The sequence below is a fragment of the Neoarius graeffei genome, chromosome 9 (genome assembly GCF_027579695.1).
Source record: "Neoarius graeffei isolate fNeoGra1 chromosome 9, fNeoGra1.pri, whole genome shotgun sequence".
NCBI classification, from domain to species: Eukaryota; Metazoa; Chordata; class Actinopteri; order Siluriformes; family Ariidae; genus Neoarius; species Neoarius graeffei.
Genome location: NC_083577.1, coordinates 83,979,051 through 83,996,204, shown reverse-complemented (window position 1 = coordinate 83,996,204; position 17,154 = coordinate 83,979,051). Strand labels below are relative to the sequence as shown.

At 40.7% G+C, this 17,154-nt stretch overlaps 1 protein-coding gene across 3 annotated transcripts in view; it reads right to left on the bottom strand.

Annotated features, from left to right (window-relative positions):
• The window catches only part of pknox1.1 (pbx/knotted 1 homeobox 1.1), a 41,975-nt gene that overhangs the window by 7,219 nt on the left and 17,602 nt on the right, over positions 1 to 17,154 (bottom strand). For all 3 annotated transcript variants that reach the window (XM_060930401.1, XM_060930400.1, XM_060930402.1), the window contains 3 exons: positions 12,397 to 12,568; positions 7,125 to 7,295; positions 2,801 to 2,882 (listed from right to left, as the gene is read on the bottom strand). In XM_060930401.1, coding sequence (XP_060786384.1) covers positions 2,801 to 2,882; positions 7,125 to 7,295; positions 12,397 to 12,568 — 425 coding nt within the window. The remainder of the gene's footprint in view (positions 1 to 2,800; positions 2,883 to 7,124; positions 7,296 to 12,396; positions 12,569 to 17,154) is intronic.

The following is a 17,154-nucleotide window of genomic DNA, read 5'->3' as shown; positions in this document are numbered from 1 at the left end:
AGAGAAGGAAGTGACACACTATGATCATTGCTCTGTTGATAGCGGGACTTATTGAGCGATGAACTAGCTAGTGTTAACCCTTTCTCATATTATTTGCCCTGTTGATAGTGGGCAGAGCTTGCTGAGCGATGAACTAGCTAGTGTTAACCCTCTCTCATGTTATTTTCCCTGTTGCTATTGGGCGGGGCTTGCTTATTGAGCGATGAACTAGCTAGTGTTAACCCTCTCTCATGTTATTTGCCCTGTTGATAGTGGGCGGGGCTTGCTTATTGAGCGATGAACTAGCTAGTGTTAACCCTCTCTCATGTTATTTGCCCTGTTGATAGTGGGCGGAGCTTGCTGAGCGATGAACTAGCCAGTGTTAACCCTCTCTCATGTTATTTGCTCTGTTGATAGTGGGCGGAGCTTGCTGAGCGATGAACTAGCTAGTGTTAACCCTTTCTCATGTTATTTGCCCTGTTGATAGTGGGCGGAGCTTGCTGAGTGATGAACTAGCTAGTGTTAACCCTCTCTCATGTTATTTGCCCTGTTGATAGTGGGCGGAGCTAGCTGAGTGATGAACTAGCTAGTGTTAACCCTTTCTCATGTTATTTGCCCTGTTGATAGTGGGCGGAGCTAGCTGAGTGATGAACTAGCTAGTGTTAACCCTCTCTCATGTTATTTGCCCTGTTGATAGTGGGAGGGGCTTGCTGAGCGATGAACGAGCTTTTTATCTGTAGCCTGTTAACTAAAATGGGGCAGTCGAGCAGTAATGTTAGTCTGACACAGTAGCAGAGACGCTTTCACATAAAGGCAGCAACAGACACCATCACATGGTGCGGATGGAGTGTTGTTCTCGGACTCCACTCGAAATTTTCTTTAATGACTCGGACTTGACTTGGACTCGGACACTGGGGACTCGAGACTGGACTCGGACTTGAGGTTTAGTGACTCGACTACAACACTGCCAATTCACAAGCAACATTAATAAACTATTGAGATTAAACTTTGCATCGAGATTAATTCAGCACAAACTGAGACTAGTCAGTGCCTGAAGCAATTTTGGGTTCTTTCTCATTTAACTGAACATGCTTTTATTTGAAATCACTGATTTACATACAGCGCCCTCCACGATTATTGGCACCCCTTAAAGATTAGTCAAAAAGGTTAGAAAAAATCCACCTTTTGGTGAAGTCGCTTCATCTCACACTGAAAAAATGAGAAAAATCCAATCTTTAATTGACATGCATTGAATCAGAGAAAAACAAATCCCTCAACAAGAAATAATTATTTCAACAAAAACATATGTGCGACTATTATTGTCAGCCCTGGAAGTTATAGTGAACACAATGTAACTGAAGCATGTTTCCCATTTAAATTGTACAGTATTTCTGAGTTGACTGGAGTGTGTAGGAACTTTCAAGCTGTAGTCCATGACTTTCTGATTAACTGGGGAACAAATATGAGGTGACACAGAGGCCAAATTCCCTCAACATCAACATGGGAAAAATAAGAGACACACAAACCAAATGTGGAAGAAGTGTGTTGACTTTCATAACTCAGGGAATGGTTATAAAAAATAGATACTCGCCTGAAAATGTCTGTTTCTATGGTTAGGGCAAAAATAAAAAAGTGGACACCAACTGGAACTGTTACAAATTCGCCTGGAAGAGGACCCAAATCTATTTTGCCCCCATGTACAGTGAGGAGGAGGAGGGTAAGAGGCAAAAAAAAAATCCAAGTATCACTGTTGGTGAATTACAAGAAAAAGTAAAATATTGCAGTTTCCAAGTCTCCAAAACCACCATCAGACTCCACCTCCATACCAAAAGCATATTAAGAAGGTTTGCCGGGGGAAAAAAAAATTCTGTCAGTTAACCACAAACGTAAGCACCTGAAGTTTGCGAAATACGACTACAACTTTGACTGGAACTGTGTTTTCCGGTCTGATGGAACAAAAATAGAGCTTTTTGGTAATAAACAGTAGCGGTGGGTTTGGTGTATAAAGAAGGATGGTGATAATGAAAAGAACCCGATCCCAACTGTAAAATATGGTGTGATGTTTGTTTTGGGGCTGTTTTTCTTCCAAAGATCTTGGAAACTTTATAGGGTACACGGCATCACGGACTCTATGAAATGCCAGGACATTTTAAATCAAAATCTGGCTGCCTCTGCCAGGAAACTAAACCTGGGTCGTCATTGGATCTTCCAGCAGGACAATGACCTGAAGCGTATGTCCAAATCAACACAAAAATGGTAGCTAACCACAGAATCAAGCTTCTGCCATGAACATCTCAGTCCCCTGAACTGGACCTCAGTGAAGACCTGTGGGCTGAGCTGAAGAGGAGAGAGAGAGAGAGAGAGAGAGAGAACAAGAGAGGGTCGAGGACCCTGGATGATCTGGAGAGATTGTGTAAAGAGGAATGGTCTCAGACACCCTGCTCTGTATCTCCAACCTTATAAAATGTTATCGAAGAGACTCAGGGCTGTTTTACTGACAAAGGAAGGGAGGTTGCACAAAGTATTAAATGCAGGGGTGCCAATAATAGCGGCACATGTTTTTAGTGAAAATAATTATTTCTTGATGAGGGATTTATTTTTCTCTGAATAAATTTATTTCAATTATAGGTTGGATTTTTCTCATTTTTTCAGTGTGAGATGAAGCGACTTCACCAAAAGGTGGATTTTTTCTAACCTTTCCAATGGGTGCCAATAATTATGGAGGGCACTGTATGTGCTTATATTTGTGCCAGTTTTATTCTTGTATACAAGTGTGTGCTTGATGTGTGTGAGGGATAGAGAACCCTCTAAGAAATGGTACCTGAAACCATTTGTGACTGACTGACTGCTGATAAATTGCCTTGTTGCATAGGTGAGGCAGGAACCACAATGCCCTGGGTATCCTGTTATAATAAAAAATAAATAAATAAATAGAGAGATAAAATAAAATGCTACAGCAGTAAAAGTCACAGTAATGACAGTTAAATTCATCATGTCATGTTGAAAGAAGTGCTTGGATTAACATTCTTCCTTTTTCTGATCGATTAACCAACTTACAATGGGTTCAGAAAATAAAAAAGTGAAGCACTTTTGTTATGTCTGCAGTGCTTTTGTGAGAAACATTATTTATACACCCACAAGCACTGCTGCAATCCCTACCCGTGAGTACCAATGGTAGGTGTATCAGACGCTTGCTGGCCGCGCTGTGAAAATTGTCCATGCAGACGCTCATCTAAGTTTCCAAATCTGTCATTGCTTAACTCTTGAATATTTTCTATCATTAAAAAGCTTATAATCTCTGCTTTCCAAAGAAATGTATCTGGTAAAGATCTGTTCAGTGCTTTGGGAGTAACAGCAGGTTGAAGTCGATACAACAGAGTAAAAACTCTGCTCGTGTGACGTTGGGAAACTGGTGGTGCTTTTCTTTTTGAGTCACGGGAAAGCGGTCAGTCTCTCTCTCCTGATCGGTTTCCCACTGGATTACTCGTGAATATCAGTCAGATCACTTTTATAGGGATGTTCTCTCGCTCTCACTGTTTCTGATGAAGGATTCAGCAAAATATTCCGTCTGCTAGTTTTGATGTTATGATTCACGAGAGACTTTGAAGCGAGTTTTCAGAGCTTTACCCACTTATTTTTTTCAAATCAAACTGATTCATGTAAATAAATACAACCCCGATTCCAAAAAAGTTGGGACAAAGTACAAATTGTAAATAAAAATGGAATGCAATAATTTACAAATCTCAAAAACTGATATTGTATTCACAATAGAACATGGACAACATATCAAATGTCGAAAGTGAGATATTTTGAAATTTCATGCCAAATATTGGCTTATGTGAAATTTCATGACAGCATCACATCTCAAAAAAGTTGGGACAGGGGCAATAAGAGGCTGGAAAAGTTAAAGGTACAAAAAAGGAACAGCTGGAGGACCAAATTGCAACTCATTAGGTCAATTGGCAATAGGTCATTAACATGACTGGGTATAAAAAGAGCATCTTGGAGTGGCAGCGGCTCTCAGAAGTAAAGACGGGAAGAGGATCACCAATCCCCCTAATTCTGCGCCGACAAATAGTGGAGCAATATCAGAAAGAAGTTCGACAGTGTAAAATTGCAAAGAGTTTGAACATATCATCATCTACAGTGCATAATATCATCAAAAGATTCAGAGAATCTGGAAGAATCTCTGTGCGTAAGGGTCAAGGCCGGAAAACCATACTGGGTGCCCGTGATCTTCGGGCCCTTAGACGGCACTGCATCACATATGGGCATGCTTCTGTATTGGAAATCACAAAATGGGCTCAGGAATATTTCCAGAGAACATTATCTGTGAACACAATTCACCGTGCCATCCGCCATTGCCAGCTAAAACTCTATAGTTCAAAGAAGAAGCCGTATCTAAACATGATCCAGAAGCGCAGACGTCTTCTCTGGGCCAAGGCTCATTTAAAATGGACTGTGGCAAAGTGGAAAACTGTTCTGTGGTCAGACGAATCAAAATTTGAAGTTCTTTATGGAAATCAGGGACGCTGTGTCATTCGGACTAAAGAGGAGAAGGACGACCCAAGTTATAAGGTATATCCTGGTTCTAGAGCAACATATGCTCCCATCCAGACGACGTCTCTTTCAGGGAAGACCTTGCATTTTCCAACATGACAATGCCAAACCACATACTGCATCAATTACAGCATCATGGCTGCGTAGAAGAAGGGTCCGGGTACTGAACTGGCCAGCCTGCAGTCCAGATTTCACCCACAGAAAACATTTGGCGCATCATAAAACGGAAGATATGACAAAAAAGACCTAAGACAGTTGAGCAACTAGAATCCTACATTAGACAAGAATGGGTTAACATTCCTATCCCTAAACTTGAGCAACTTCTCTCCTCAGTCCCCAGACGTTTACAGACGGTTGTAAAGAGAAAAGGGGATGTCTCACAGTGGGAAACATGGCCTTGTCTCAACTTTTTTGAGATGTGTTGTTGTCATGAAATTTAAAATCACCTAATTTTTCTCTTTAAATGATACATTTTCTCAGTTTAAACATTTGATATGTCATCTATGTTCTATTCTGAATAAAATATGGAATTTTGAAACTTCCACATCATTGCATTCTGTTTTTATTTACAATTTGTATTTGTCCCAACATTTTTGGAATCGGGGTTGTAATTATTTTAGAATATAACTGGGGTTGTTTTGAGGAAAAGTACTGAGATCTTAGTGGTCGGAATGAGATTTAAAAAAAACAAAACAAACGGAAGTCAGAAATGCGAGTGTCAATTTCAATTCAGTTCATGTGAATTGTTTATTGGAATTGGATCAGACAGTTTTTTCTGACCTACAGAGCACAAAGACAGGATTAGAAATAATTTTTTATTACTTTTTTATTGAGTGTACTGATTTAACTTTTTTACTGAATTAGCATAATTAAAGTGCATATCATGGGTAAATTCAGGAGCAAGATCAATGTAATTCTCCTATTTTATATTAAACTTTGGTCAAATAGCTGTCACATTTTGTGCAATTTTTTTACCTTGCGCAATACCAGAAAAATTCAGTTGAAATCGAGCCATTTGAGGTGAATTGGTCCGCCTCTGAAAAAACTTGGCGTTTGGATTTCCCGGCAAACATTGATTTCCGTGACGTCGCGTGCGGGACGCCTCCCTCTGAATCCTACGTCAGCGCTGGTTTGTTTATGAGAAAACGACCTGGTGGTTTTCTGCAAATTTCTTCAACGTTATCATGTAATTATTAAAATGGTTAACAGATGTATCGTAGCAGGGTGTAGCAGCACCAATCATGAGGGGATTAGTACTCATCGTTTTCCAAAAGACCGGACAATGAGAGAGAAATGGGAGCGCTTGGTCTACACAGGCTGTGCACTGAAATCGTGCAAAGCTCTCGCAGCCTGCTGGCGCTTCCGCAGGTGACGTCACGAATCTGGCTCCAGACTCCCTTGGGATTTTTCCAGACGCGTTTTATTTTATTTTTTTCTGCTGTAGACAGATGGCCTTGTGCAAAATTACCCTTCTGGATGAGTATGTAAAGGGACAAACTTTCATATAAAAAAAACCCGAAATTGGTCCAGAATATGCCCTTTAATACTAATTAAATACAAATTTGCATAACTTGTTTTTTACTAATTTTTCAAACTTTGTGTTCAGTATCCAACCATCTATGTGCTGCCAATTTTCATGTAAATATCTTGAAAAATAAAAAAGTTATTAAGAAAAAAAAAACACTTGATCTCATTGGTTAACGAGGCCCATTTTGGACCATGTGATTCTCATATGCCCCTTTTCCACCAAAGCAGTTCCAGGGCTGGTTCGGGGCCAGTGCTTAGTTCGGAACTGTGTTTTCTGTTTCCACTGACAAAGAACTGGCTCTGGGGCCAGAAAAACCGGTTCCAGGCTAGCACCAACTCTCTGCTGGGCCAGAAGAAAGAACCGCTTACATCAGCGGGGGGGCCGAGTTGTTAAGACCAACAACAATAGCAAGACCACGAAAGGTCACCATTTTTAAGCGACAAGAAACAGCAGCTGTACAAACAAGAAGTCATCCATTATTGTTGTTGTTGCTGCTGCTTCTTCTTCTCCGTGTTGTTGTTGCTTCGATGTTCGCGCCAAGGTTTATGCAAACTCAGCGACGTAACTGACGTATACAGCGACGTAATGATGTGGCTCCCCTTAGCACCGCGAGCTATGGAAAAGCAAACTGGTTCTCAGCTGGCTCGCAAGTTGAACGAGTTGTGAACCAGCACCAGCACTGGCCCCGAACCAGCCCTGGAACTGATTTGGTGGAAAAGGGGTATTACAGAATATTATGGCAGTTTTCTAAAAATTAAGCCGTTTCTTCAATCTTTGATTTGTAATATGAGAGATACAAGAACGGATAAACATATTTTAATTCTGTACAATGTATGCTGTTCTACATTCAATTCTGAATTCAATGAGAACAGTTTCAAGCAATTTGGATTGAATTTGAATTTTCACCTGATATGCCTACCAATGGTTCCTGTCAGTATCATTTCCAAACAAGTGTCAAAACCTCCAACACCAGATCCCTTGGTACTGAGCTGGTGGCTGATAGTAAAAGTGTAATGTAGGGTTTTAATAAATGAGAAGGCAACTACTCTGAGCTGACCTGAGTGTGCAGGGGAGAGTAGAGACCGTCTGTTTCTCCACTCAGCAGTGTCTCGCTGTTCATCTTGCTCCTGAGGCAGGAGATGTAGCGGCTACAGAAGTCTTTACACAGGTCGCTGACCTTCTCCAGCTCAAGCAGGTGAATCCTGAGAACCTGAATGGCCTTCACCATCTGATCACACAGGCATAAGGTGTTACTGCAGTTTCAGAACATCATCAGTTTCTCAGATTTAAACACCATTAAAGTTAAACACTGTTAAAGTTCTCAGATCTTTTATACAAGTAAGACTGGGTGCAAATCTGGTGGCTGAAATTACTTGGATTCAGGAATTTAAAAACTAATACGGTTTAGAGGTGGGTGATCATTCTTATTATTCTATCCACATTCACTGGATATGAGCAATTGCGCGCTCTGATTGGCTACTCTACTACTAGGATATCAGCTCATATACCTATCGTGAGTAGAGAAAAACAAAATGGCGGCGCGTGTTGCTGAACCAACCGAGGATAAAATAAAAACTCTATTCGAAAACAAACCCCAAAAAAATACAAAAAAAGAAAAGTAACAAAATATGGAATAAAAGTATTTGATGGTAAGAACGTATTTTTTTTATTTTTCAAGAACTATTATTATTATAATAATAGCATTTTTCACAAATTGTTCCTGTCATTTCACCAGTTTGTTTACGTTCTAAGCAGAAATGATTTTGTCGGATGTTTTGTATAAAGTTTTTATTTATCGAATTTGCCAAAAATAAAATAAAAATGCTCTGTTTCTCAAAATCCAGTGAATGTGGATAGAATAAAAGCTATTCCACTCAATCTCGTCGTACATGACTTATAGACAACTCGGTGCTACATGTCTTATCAGCTATCAGCTCATGTACGACTTGATTTTCTAGAATAACTATTAATTATAATTAATCGATAATCAATTATCATGATTAATTAACATAATAGTTATCATGATGAAACTATGAATTTCAATACCAATACCCCAGGAGTAACAACTTAATTAAGACTTGTATTATTTAAATTTTTAATAATAAACCCAGTAATCTAAATAAATCAAACCTACATTAAAGGGGCCGGCTCACCCTTCCCACTGACAATCCAGTTTGTTGTTTTTGTTTTGAAAGCACCTGCCCACTACTCTGTGAGCTCTCCGTGCAGGAAAACCTCTACAAATTCACTCTTAGTGATCCTTTCAAACCCATCTTGAATGTTTTCTTCATCTACATATCCTACATACATGGAACTTATGAACAAAATCTTTTCTTTCCTTCGTGGTCACCTACAGAACATTCGAGGTCAGTTAGGGTCCATTATCACGGAATAACCGTACAAAAACGGAATGGATCGGTCGAAAGAATTTAAAATATACGGTAGACACTATGAATATGAATAGTATTGAAAATGATGATTTGCTACTTGGCGGTGAGGATTCTGGGAAGGATGAGTCAGCCCCTTTAACCAAAATTCATTCCACCAATGAGTAAATTTAAACCTAAGTCTCAACTTGAGTAATGTTTGCGGTTATTACTTGGCAAAATTCAGAACTGAGGCTGATACAAAGTCCAACATTTACAACAGAAGACCAGAATTCAGTAAGCTATCAACATTTTCGGAGCATGCTGAAATTTAATTTTGCTAATTTAGGTGGATTTATTTTTAGTCACTGACTGAATAGTCAATGAGGGTGGATTTTATTAACATGTTAAAATGTAAAGAAAGATTCAACTAACACATGTTAACTTACTTTGTTAACATTACTTACAATTTAATAATGCTGCAGTTTGTTCATGTTAACAAGATCAACTGTGAGCTACTGCTCACTTACGTATCCCCCGCTCTCGCTTATATCAGAACGCAAGCGATCAAAGGAATAGGACACTTATTATGAATGTTGACTTCAACAAATAATGAACCCTGAAACAAGTAAGTAAAGAGCAGTGTCTCTACTCAGGGATTTCAAATACTATCCTGGTAAACTGTCATTTTGAAATAGCGTCAAAATCCACACTATATGTTTCGTAAATACATTCAGTCGGTAAACAGGACGTCAATGTGCGACAGACCTGAAAACGGTAAGCACGGTATAGAACCCCAAGCTGAAGCTCGGTACCAAATATCAAGCAGTTGTGATTTGTAGTTGCTGAGAAAAATGTTATGAAAATTTTGTAAATCCACGCTATATGTCTTGTAAATACATTCAGTCGGTAAACAGGAAGTTGATGTGCGACAGACCTGAAAATGGTACAGTGGGGCAAAAAAGTATTTAGTCAGTCACCAATTGTGCAAGTTCTCCCAGTTAAAAAGATGAGAGCGGCCTGTAATTTTCATCATAGGTATACCTCAACTATGAGAGACAAAATGAGAAAAAACAATCCAGAAAATCACATTGTCTGATTTTTAAAGAATTTATTTGCAAATTATGGTGGAAAATAAGTATTTGGTCAATAACAAAAGTTCATCTCAATACTTTGTTATATACCCTTTATTGGCAATGACAGAGGTCAAACGTTTTCTGTAAGTCTTTACAAGGTTTTCACACACTGTTGCTGGTATTTTGGCCCATTCCTCCATGCAGATCTCCTCTAGAGCAGTGATGTTTTGGGGCTTTCGCTGGGCAACATGGACTTTCAACTCCCTCCAAAGATTTTCTATGGGGTTGAGATCTGGAGACTGGCTAGGCCACTTCAGGACTTTGAAATGCTTCTTACGAAGCCACTCCTTCGTTGCCCGGGCGGTGTGTTTGGGATCATTGTCATGCTGAAAGACCCAGCCAAGTTTCATCTTCAATGCCCTTGCTGATGGAAGGAGGGTTTCACTCAAAATCTCACGATACATGGCCTCATTCATTCTTTCCTTTACACGGATCAGTCGTCCTGGTCCCTTTGCAGAAAAACAGCCCCAAAGCATGATGTTTCCACCCCCATGCTTCACAGTAGGTATGGTGTTCTTTGGATGCAACTCAGCATTCTTTCTCCTCCAAACACGACAAGTTGAGTTTTTACCAAAAAGTTCTATTTTGGTTTCATCTGACCATATGGCATTCTCCCAATCCTCTTCTGGATCATCCAAATGCTCTCTAGCAAACTTCAGACGGGCCTGGACATGTACTGGCTTAAGCAGGGGGACACGTCTGGCACTGCAGGATTTGAGTCCCTGGCGGCGTAGTGTGTTACTGATGATAGCCTTTGTTACTTTGGTCCCAGCTCTCTGCAGGTCATTCACTAGGTCCCCCCGTGTGGTTCTGGGATTTTTGCTCACCGTTCTTGTGATCATTTTGACCCCACGGGGTGAGATCTTGCGTGGAGCCCCAGATCGAAGGAGATTATCGGTGGCCTTGTATGTCTTCCATTTTCTAATAATTGCACCCACAGTTGATTTCTTCACACCAAGCTGCTTAGCTATTGCAGATTCAGTCTTCCCAGCCTGGTGCAGGTCTACAATTTTGTTTCTGGTGTCTTTTGACAGCTCTTTGGTCTTGGCCATAGTGGAGTTTGGAGTGTGACTGTTTGAGGTTGTGGACAGGTGTCTTTTATACTGATAACGAGTTCAAACAGGTGCCATTAATACAGGTAACGAGTGGAGGACAGAGGAGCCTCTTAAAGAAGTTGTTACAGGTCTGTGAGAGCCAGAAATCTTGCTTGTTTGTAGGTGACCAAATACTTATTTTACCGAGGAATTTACCAATTAATTCATTAAAAATCCTACAATATGATTTCCTGGATTCTTTCCCCCCATTCTGTCTCTCATAGTTGAAGTGTACCTATGATGAAAATTACAGGCCTCTCTCATCTTTTTAAGTGGGAGAACTTGCATAATTAGTGGCTGACTAAATATTTTTTTGCCCCATTGTATACATGGTATAGAACCCCAAGCTGAAGTTTGGTACCAAGTACCAAGGGGCTATGATTTGTGGTTGCTGAGAAAAAGGGTGATTCAGATGGACGGAGATACGGATGGACGGACAGACAGAGGTAAACCAGTATTACCCCCCCAATTATTCGCCAAAGGCAAAGTGAATATCGGTGAATAATAACTGAGATGAAATCGAGGTTATTATTCACCAATATTCACTGAGCCTGAGGCGAATAATTGTTTTAGTATAAATAATTGTTTTAGTATAAATACACTATTTATTATTTATGATTATTTAAAAATAATGAAATATTATTACAAATGAGGCGGCACGGTGGTGTAGTGGTTAGCGCTGTCGCCTCACAGCAAGAAGGTCCTGGGTTCGAGCCCCGGGGCCGGCGAGGGCCTTTCTGTGTGGAGTTTGCATGTTCTCCCCGTGTCCGCGTGGGTTTCCTCCGGGTGCTCCGGTTTCCCCCACAGTCCAAAGACATGCAGGTTAGGTTAACTGGTGACTCTAAATTGACCGTAGGTGTGAATGTGAGTGTGAATGGTTGTCTGTGTCTATGCGTCAGCCCTGTGATGACCTGGCGACTTGTCCAGGGTGTACCCCGCCTTTCGCCCGTAGTCAGCTGGGATAGGCTCCAGCTTGCCTGCGACCCTGTAGAAGGATAAAGCGGCTAGAGATAATGAGATGAGATGAGATTATTACAAATAATTTATTTCAAACTTCAAAAGCAGTATGCAAATGTAATAAAGGTGCACGCAGGTTGTGTCACTTACCTACACGACTCACATAAAATCCTTTGTTTTGAAATTGATAAAATAAATCCCAACTCCACCTTACCTTTGAACAGTTTTAGACCAAATTTCGTAGCATCTTTAGAGCTTTTAGGAACAGCGTTTTCTTTCATCATTTGTAATTCTTCCTCACTTACGGTGACGAAGCGATCGGCCGCCATTTTGCCAAGTTGCTCGATGTGATCGAGAAATAGTTAGAATTTCTCGACCAATCAGTGTGCACGATTTCTTATAGTCACCTGTGTATTTATACGAATGTTAGTTAAAGGAACCTTAATTGTAAAGTGTTACGCAAAAAAAAAATTTTTGACACGGAAGAAATAGAAAAATTTTGGAATCTGTTAAAACTGTTGTTGAAGTACTGATGAGATATTTCATTAATCACAGAAAAGCGAATAGTGACAACGGATCGTGATAATATGATAACATCGCATCTTTTGAAGTTACTGACAAAGAATGAGACTCGTGTTGCCGAGATCTTAAAACAGGACCTGGTGTATTGTAAAGTCACCAAATATTTATGATCATTATGCAAAGAAAAATTTACAATATGTTACACATCAGCAAAGAAAACATTTTAATGTCCATTCTACTACAGGAATTCTCACCAGGCTGTCGAGCTCAGTATCTTCACTGAAGAAAGCTTTGTCCTCTTTCTCTTGGTTGCGTACAAAATTCTGGATATCGATATCAAAGCTCGCCGACGTGACACACTCTGAGCTCTGAGTAGACTGCTCGCACTTCTCAAACAGAAGGGTGAGGAGAGGAAAGAGCGGATGCCTGCAGGCCCACAGAAAACAACACACGAGGCACTGGAGATGAACAAACATGATAGAATGACTGGATTCAGGATGAAAGTCACTGAAAACAGACCTGGGGCTCGCCTATTTGCAAGGATATGGGTGCAAGCTAAAATTACACAGCCCTATTTAATCATAAAATAGGTTACATGTGTGTGTGTTACAGTAAGAAATACACAAGACTCTTACACAAGAGTAAAATGCCACTGCTGGAATAGTCGAACAGTAACAGCTTCAACAATGTTGATGCAGTTTACCGAAAGAATGTCTACATCGTTTAAACTGGTAGACGGAGTGTTTAACATGTCACACACTCTACCAGTTAGAGCGTGCACCTACATTATATGGCCAAAAGTATGTGGACACCTGCTCATCACACCATCAGTAGGTAGGTAGGTCATTTTTGTTTAATGCCATATGAGCACCTGTGGCCATTTCATGGCAAAAAAAAAGATGTGTTGTAAAATCTATACAGATAAATACTTAAAACTAGATAGAACTCGACGCCAATGGCGTCGATGGGGATGCCTCCGCCTGGTAGACTACATGCCTTATTAAGTTGTGATTTGGGGATGGACATTTGACCTCACAGTAATCTTGACCTGGTGAAATTACTTGTATTAGCCTTGGAGATATTGTGTTCACAAGGTTTTCGGACAGACATCTGACCTCACAGTGACCTTGACCTTAGACCTTTTGATCTCAAAATCTAATCAGTTCATGTTTGTCCCAAAGCGCACAAACAGTGAAAGTTTGGTGAAATTCCTGTCATCACCCTTTGAGATATCGCGTTCACAAGGTTTCGGGACAGACGCACGTGGACAGACATTTGACCTCACAATGACCTTGACCTTAGACCATTTGATCTCAAAATCTAATGAGTTTATCTTTGTCCCCAAATGCACAAATGGTGAAAGTTTGGTGAAATTCCTTTCATCTGCCTTGGAGATACTGTGTTCACAAGGTTCTCGGACAGACATTCGACCTCACAGTGACCTTGACCTTAGACCTTTTGATCTCAAAATCTAATCAGTTCATGTTTGTCCCAAAGCGCACAAACAGTGAAAGTTTGGTGAAATTCCTGTCATCACCCTTTGAGATATCGCGTTCACAAGCTTTCGGGACGGACGCACGCAGACAGACATTTGACCTCACAGTGACCTTGACCTTAGACCTTTTGATCTCAAAATCTAATGAGTTCATGTTTGTCCCAAAGCGCACAAACAGTGAAAGTTTGGTGAAATTCCTGCCATCAGCCTTTGAGATATCGCGTTCACAAGGTTTCGGGACGGACGCACACAGACAGACATGTGACCTCACAGTGACCTTGACCTTAGACCTTTTGATCTGAAAATCTAATCAGTTTATCTTTGTCCCCAAATGCACAAAAGGTGAAAGCTTGGTAAAATTTCTTTCATCTGCCTTGGAGATATCGTGTTCACAAGGTTTTCGGACAGACATTTGACCTCACAGTGACCTTGACCTTAGACCTTTTGATCTCAAAATCTAATGAGTTCATGTTTGTCCCAAAGCGCACAAACAATGAAAGTTTGGTGAAATTCCTTTCATTAGCCTTTGAGATATCGTGTTCACAAGGTTTCGGGACGGACGCACGCACGGACGGACGGACAACCCGAAAACATAATGCCTCCTGCACCTTACGGTGGCGGAGGCATAATAAATACATTTACACAGATAAATAAGTAAGTAAATAATATGCTTCAAGTACACGTGATAAAAATTCTAAAACTTTTTGTGGCAGCACCTTATGAAATACAGTGTCTTGCAAAAGTATTTATCCCCCTTGGTGTTTGTCCTGTTTTGTCGCATTGCAAGCTGGAATTAAAATGGATTTTTGGGGCGTTAGCACCATTTGAGTTACACAACATGCCGACCACTTTAAAGGTGAAAATTGTTGTTTTATTGTGCATATGTATTCACCCCCTTTAGTATGAAACCCCTAAATAAGAGCTGGTCCAACCGATTCACTTCATAAGTCACATAATTATTTGATTAGAGCATATACGCAGAACCATGGCCTCACTTTTTGTTTATAAGTGCCTTGAGACCTCAAGAATGGCACAGGAATAGTTTTAAACGTTAACAATAAATCTAATATAGCAATTTTTACGATTTAAATGATTCATATAGGTAGCGGTCTGAGGGAATGACCTTGACGTTCATAACGTCACAGCAGGAAGTCTATCGGTCTCATCACCATTACCGCTATACTAAAACACAGAGCTGACTGCAACTCCGAGCCTCCATTTTGAGCTAATTTATCGCCATGCCACGTCGATGTGTTGCTGGCGGGTGCAGCAACATGACAGAAGGTGGATTTACATTGCATTCATGGCCCAAGAATGTTCAAACTGCAAAGATTTGGATGCATTTTGCAAGTTGTTCACGGGCACATTGGGCGGCTACGAAGTGGTCTCTCCTCTGCTCTGCACATTTTACTGAAGACTCGTACGAGACCTCTGATCTGTTGAGGAGTGCTGGCTATAAGCCTGTACTGAAAGAGGGTGCAGTACCAACAATTAAAGGAAAAGAAAACTACAAGGAAAGGAAAGCAAGTTCAGTTGCACCAGTTCTCCCGGTGTGTGAGCCGAGGGTTGTTGGTAAAACCCCGGATGGAATGTGACGTGACATATTATCGCTCGGGCAGTGACCTCCCCGCAGTTGTTGCTAAAACCGGTGACATCCCGTCTCATCCTGGGTTTTAGTAATTGCCTGAGCCGAGCAGTAATGGCGGAGTACACAATATGGAGAAAATGGAGAATGAGTGGACCAGCCGTCTGATTTCTCCGCTGGATATGCTCGCCTCAGCAGCAATATCTCGCCCTTATGTGGAAGAAGCGAATGAACAGAGAACTGAATGAACAACTGAAAGTCAGATTGTTTCAAAACAATCAGCCACAAGATCGGCCTTCAAGAAGCAAGAACACAGACGGGTAAGCTCCAACTCTAGTTTGGATATAAAAGAACAAAAACAGCATGTTTACCTGCATTTAGAGTAATACATGTAACTTGTATTGTGTGTTTAAGTTACCGGTATAAGATTATTTAATTTGTTTCAGAATGTGATTGTCTCAGTTCATCTGATTATTTAATTAGCCTTTTACGTTTGATCAGTGAAAATGCATGCATGTACATGTATGTTGCATAAGTTATAACACCTATCCTGTTTTAATGAGGGTCAACCCACAATCAGTGAAGTCAAATCAGTCTTAGTTGAGCAAGTCGGTAACGGGATTTCTTACTTTCACCATAAATTTTTATTTATATGACTTTGGTCTATAGCTGTCAAAAGCCTTGGCCTTAAAACCGGTTCCTGCTGTGACGTCACACACTCAGGGCTGGCTGGCAGCTTGAATGCTAACTTTGCGGTTGATTTTAACTCTCAAAAATATATTTTTTTATTCTCATTTATGCAGCATACAAGAGTCAAGGATGGAGATATTATCCACTCAGAAATTTATTTAAAAATAAAGGCTCTGCGTATCTCCTTTAAGATCCACTTGTGTGCAATCAAAGTGTCACATGATCTGTCACATGGTGTCTCTATAAATCACCCTGTTCTGGAAGGACCCTGACTCTGCAACACTACTAAGCAAGCAACATGAGAACCAAGGAGCCTCCAAACAGGTCAGAGACAAAGTTGTGGAGAAGTATAGATCAGGGTTGGGTTATAAAAAAAAAAAATATCCCACGGAGCTCCATTAAATCCATTATAGCAAAATGGAAAGAATATGGCACCACTACAAACCTGACAAGAGAAGGCCCCGCCCACCAAAACTCACAGACTGGGCAAGGAGGGCATTAATCAGAGATACAACAAAGACACCAAAGATAACACTGAAGGAGCTGCAAAGATCCACAGCAGAGATGGGAGTATCTGTCCATAGGACCACTTTAAGCTGTACACTCCACAGAGCCGGGCTTTATGGAAGAGTGGCCAGAAAAAAGCCATTGCTTAAAGAAAAAATAAGAAAACATGTTTGGAGTTTCTCCAACAGCATGTGGCAGACTCCCCAAACACATGGAAGAAGATTCTCTGGTCAGATGAGACTAAAATTGATCTTTTTGGCCATCATGGGAAACACCATGTGTGATGCAAACCCAACACCCTGAGAACGCCATTCCTACAGTGAAGCATGGTGGTGGCAGCATCATGCTGTGGGGATATTTTTCATCTGCAGGGACAGGAAAGCTGGTCAGGACTGAAGGAAAGATGGATGGCGCTAAATACAGGGCAATTCTGGAGGAAAACCTGTTTGAGTCAGCCAGAGGTTTGACACTGGGATGAAGGTTCATGTTCCAGCAGGACAATAACCCTAAATATACTGCTAAAGCTACACTGGAGTGGTTTAAAGGGAAACATTTAAATGTCTTGGAATGGCCTAATCAAAGCCCAGACCTCAACCCAATTGAGAATGTGTGGCATAACTTGAAGATTGCTGTACACCAACGCAACCCATCTAACTTGAAGGAGTTGGAGCAGTTTCGCCTTGAGGAATGGGCAACAATCCCAGTGGCTCGATGTGCTAAGCTAATAGAGACATA